The 4,974-nt window shown below is 51.2% G+C and overlaps 1 protein-coding gene across 1 annotated transcript; it reads right to left on the minus strand.

Annotated features, from left to right (window-relative positions):
* Positions 1–151: 151 nt before the first annotated feature.
* On the minus strand, positions 152–3,905 carry KRT37 (keratin 37). The gene is made up of 7 exons (XM_001105702.5): positions 3,352–3,905; positions 3,082–3,164; positions 2,097–2,253; positions 1,591–1,752; positions 1,383–1,508; positions 986–1,206; positions 152–603 (listed from the first exon to the last, which is right to left on the minus strand). Exons 1-7 carry the CDS (start codon positions 3,841–3,843, stop codon positions 495–497), a joined length of 1,350 nt encoding a protein of 449 aa, XP_001105702.2. The 5' UTR covers positions 3,844–3,905; the 3' UTR covers positions 152–494.
* Positions 3,906–4,974: the final 1,069 nt, after the last annotated feature.

Raw genomic sequence — 4,974 nt, forward strand, 5'->3', positions numbered from 1 at the left:
CATCCAATGTCAGGAAAGGACCTTCATCCAGAGGCCCCAGAGCACCGCAGGGAGCTCCTGGAAGCAAGATGTCAGGGCCAGTGAGGACACAGGACCTGACGACCAGGACTCTCTGACACTTCACACACAACCAACACCAGGGGGACAGCACTTGGTGCAGGAAAGAGGTTTATTGACCATTTAATGCAGGGAACCCAGTGACATTTTAGGAGATTCTGAAACACTGGAATAGAACCAAAAGAACCAAGAAGAGACACTGGGAAAAACAATCACTTTCGTGGAAGATAATTATAACATTTCAGCAACAACAAAAAATACAGCTTAGAGGCATAGGCAGGGAGACACTCCTTGGAAGTGTCTGCTACCCGTTGATTTAGGGAAAATGCCTCAGTGAGTCTGGTCTTTCTGGAAGGCAGACTGAGCAAGGTGAAGGCACTCCTGACCCCAGTGCAACCAGCCTCAACCTCCTGCACAGGAACTTCGGGCCTTCAGAATCATCTCCCCATGCTGGCTCCATGGCCAGAGGCAGACCCACCGGTGACAGGGCCACAGCTTGGACAAGAAGTACAGGAGGCAGGCGTGGAGCAGGGATTGCAGGGGAGTCTGCAGGGAGAGAAAGAAAAAGAGTTACATTAGAAAGATGTTTCAGTGATTGATGGACAAGGGTAAGACCAGGTGAAGGCTGGGCCTGCCACCAACAAGGCACACAGACCAGAGAATCTATACCAACAGTTCTTTCATCTGTGTCTTTCCACATCCAGGAGTCCTTGGGGAAGACTTGGTTTAGGGACCTGGCTACCATTTAGAGAACATTTTCTCAATAATCCAGTCTGCACAGACCAGGAGAGGTTAATGAGTCACTGAGCAGGAAAGCACAGGAAGGCTTGTTTATTAAGATGATATCTTCTGCAAGCACTTCCATCACCTCTGAGGAATTGCCTGATAGTCATGTGTGTGGTTTAGGAATCGCCCAGATCACACGTACTTGCAGTCCTCGCTCTCCAGAAGGTTCCGGTACGTGGCAATCTCATTCTCTAGCCGGGCCTTCACGTCCAGCAGCACCTGGTACTCCTGGTTCTGCCGCTCCAGGTCAGCCCGGATCTCGGACAGCTGCTCCTCCACGTTGCTGATGAGGCTCTGCATCTGGGCCAGCTCCGTGCCGAAGCGGTCCTCAGCTTCACACAGGGAGTTCTGCAGACAGTCCTTCTGTAGTGGGAAATAAGGGGATAAAATGTGCAAAGGCCCCAGGGAAACTGCTAATGCCCCAAATTTTGATGGTGATAACAGGTGGGAGAAACCTGGGCGGTGAGACCTCCAAAATAAAAGGCTACTAGGCCATGGCACGGGGCATTTGCAGTGCAGTGAGGGTGAAGGACACATACCAAGGTGTGCTGGGCTTGGCGCTCCACCTCCAGGGCATTCACCGTGCATCTCAGCTCCAGGATCTCCGACTGGCAGCACTGCAGCTCCTCGGAGCAGGACATGGCCTGCAGGCTGATGCCTTCAGACTAGAGCACGGAGAGACATAGTCACCTCCCTGCCCAGATGGAGGCCAGGTACTCCCCAGCTCTGTACCCACCCCTCGTTCACCTGGGCTTGGAACCACTGTTCTACATCCTGGCGGTTGGTCTCCACCATGGCCTCGTACTGAGCCCGCATCTCCCCCAGCACCCTGTTCAGGTCAATGGTGGGCTCAATGTCCAGCTCGATCCGGAGCTTCTCCCCCAGCTGACTCCTCAGAATCTTTACTTCCTGCAGAAAGGGGGAAGGGACAGACAGCCTGTGTGAAGAGAGGACCTTTGATGGAGCAGACAGCACCAGGACCCTGACCCTGCAAGCAGTGGGAGGGGAGTCCCACACACAAGCAAATGGGACAGTCTTGCTGAGAGTGCAGTGGGGAGAGCCCACCTGGACACCTTCCTCGTGCCCAAGGCAAGTCTGCACTTTCCACAGAGGCCCTCTGGACCCTCAGACCCCCCTCAGTCCTGCATCCTGATGCCAGCTGAGCCCAGACAATGCTCTGAGAGCCCCGGGGCCAGGGAGCTCCCCTGTCTGCCCAGCACCCTCCCCGGGAGTCTGAGCGGCCAGGGCCACACCTGCTCATGGTTGCTCTTGAGGGACAGCTGCTCCTCCTTCAGGGACTCCTGCTGGGCCTCCAGGTCAGCCTTGGCCAGGGTCGCGTCATCCAGGAGCTTCTGCGTCCCACACTGGTCCGCCTCTACCAGCTGGCGTAGGGAGCGCTCACTCTCCAGCCTTCCGTCACGGGAGGTACAGGGTCAACAAGAATGCCCCAAGAGCCCCTCTCGGCTGCCCTGCCTTCCTACCTCCCACACCACCTTGGATGCTCATTTGTTCACGTGGGCAATATACACTATGCTCAACCCTGTAGCTACAGAGTTTGTAGTCAGGACATTATGTCCATTGACTACATGGAAGACTGAGGCTCAGAAGCAAAACATGAGTTTTTCAGAATTCTATGCCCGGTTAATAGTAAATGCACGGACTCATCCTAAGTGTTCTGACTTCAAATGCAGCCTTTATTCTGCCATAATGGGAGTCATTTGGCCAGGAAAAAAGAATGGCTAAAAATAAGACTCTGGACCTTCAGTTTGCTGCTTTTCCTCTTTAGTTCGTTATTTCTCATTGTTTTCCTGCTTTTCCCATTCATTCAAGCCCAACTCTTGCTACCAAGGAGCTTCAATGACAATTCCTCCAGCTGATGGATTTGGCCAAGAGTCAGTGAGTCTAGCAACAACCTACGCATTGACAGTTTATTTTTGTGATGACTCAATTTTACTTCTGATTGAAAAGCAAAATCCTCTTATCTTCTAGATGTGGGAGAAAATGACATAGGTTCTAACCAATCTAGACTATAGCCCTTCTTTTTCTTTTAATGCTTATATTCTCTTTCCTCCTATATAATGACCATTTCTAGCAATAGGCTAATTTAAGGTTTGGAGAGAAATATTCTTCTAGTCAAAAACTGTTTTTGAACACCTATAATATAGGCTGAGTAATGGGGCAGGCCCCTGGAAATACAGCAGGAGAGAAGTCACACTGGCCCTCCTCGGCCTGACTTACTTGATCCTAAAGTCATCAGCAGCCAGCTTGGCATTGTCAATTTGTACAATCAGCCTGGCATTCTCGGCCTTGCTGCACAGGATCTGAGGAAAACGGAAAGACGGTTCACACACAAAGCATCATACTCTAAGCTCCCACTCCACGTGTGGTGTCTACGCTCATGTCCAAGAGAAACCAAGAACCCAAAGCTCTCTGGACCTTATGTGGATTCCTCCGGCGAAGGCTTCTGCCTTCTCAGACCCAGCATGCCCAAGCGATCCCACACCTCACCTTCTGCTGGAGCTCCTCGATGGTGCGGAAGTAGGACTGGTAGTCCGGGCACACAGTGGACTCGTGGCACTTGCTCCTCTCGAGGAGTGTGGCCTCCAGCTCCGCGTTCTCCCGCTCCAGCTGGCGCACCTTCTCCAGGTAGTTGGCCAGGCGGTCGTTCAGGAACTGCATGGTCTCCTTCTCATGGCCATTCAGGGTGTTTTTGCCATAGGCCCCACAGATTCCAATGTTGCCGGGAATGTGACAGGTCCCTGGCAAGGGACAAGCATTGTGGCAGGTCGGGGGCAGACAGAGGCTGGGGCGGCCCAGGGGAGTCGACCCCACGCGGACTCGGTTGGCATGTGCCACGTTGGCCAAAAGGCACATGGGGGCAACGTTGGCCTCTGCCCCGGGCTGGCACCCAACATCGATGGGAGAGACAGAGACATTTCTTGCTCCAGGAGCCATGGTGCAAACCAGAGGGCATGAGGAGCTGCTGTAGGAGGAGGTCATGGTGTAGGGCTGAGACTGCACAGGAGCTTCAGATCAGCTGGGAATGCCGAGCCACTGAGACTGAGGCCTCCTCTCCTCCCAGCCCTTTTATACCCCGTCCTGGGTGGGTGTTGGCTCCAATGCTTTGACCTCCTGCCTTGATTATCTACCTGTTGTGGTGCCATCATCCTGTTACTCAGCTGCTGAGTTTACCATGAAAAGTTTCTCAGCTCATTAAAGGAATGTTGACGAATCTGAGATGCCTCTTGGCTCTTTGAAATCAGGTTGGCTGTTGGTGGGAAGTCAGAGATTCGTTGTTGCTGCTCAACAAATACCAGCAGTTGATTCAGACCCCACATGCTCTCTCTGGACTATGGTCTCTGTGGATGTGGTCACAATGAAGGCCCAAATCTTTCCGTCAGTAATTTGTGCAGCAGGAGAGACAGAGAACCAATGCGACCCAGTGGCTCTTTCGCCTGTGCAAGACTCAATCAGCCTTTCCTTTGAAGATAAAATATCAGTTAATAAAACCAATGCATCTACTGATATTTGACGATTTTGAGGCGCCTTTTTTTTCTTTCTTCTTTCACATTGCATACTCCCCTGAGAAGCAATAAAACATCCAGAAGCATTGGTGCTAACTAAGTCTTGGTTGACTAGTCAGAATCAGCTATTCATTCATTTGCTCATTCATTCATCTGTTCAGCATGTTTCCTGAATATCCCCCATAACTCAGGCAGTGTTCTGGTTGCTGGACACGCAGTGTCCCCTGTTCATCAGGAGTAAACAATGCCACTGAAATGTCTGGGTGTTCTACACAAAATTGAATGAGAACCATAGATCAACAAGAGTTAGTGAAAGACAGGGGATCTATACTTCTGGCCAAGGATGAATCTAGAAAGAAACTACTAACAAACAAAGAAAAATCTTATTTGATCCAGGGAAGGGAGATTGGGCACAGAGCTCAAGCAGTATTCAAACGAAAGGTCCAGAACTAACACTGATTGAGTGCATGGGTGTGCTAGGCCTTCTACTGTGTCCTTTCCTATCTAACCCTTACCACCTATGAGGTGGTTACTCATTGCCTCCATGCACAGACGAGAAAACTAGAGTGAAGTGCATTTTCTGATTGACAGTTAGTGAACCGTCAAA

Source organism: Macaca mulatta, chromosome 16, assembly GCF_049350105.2.
Source record: "Macaca mulatta isolate MMU2019108-1 chromosome 16, T2T-MMU8v2.0, whole genome shotgun sequence".
Lineage (NCBI taxonomy): Eukaryota > Metazoa > Chordata > Mammalia > Primates > Cercopithecidae > Macaca > Macaca mulatta.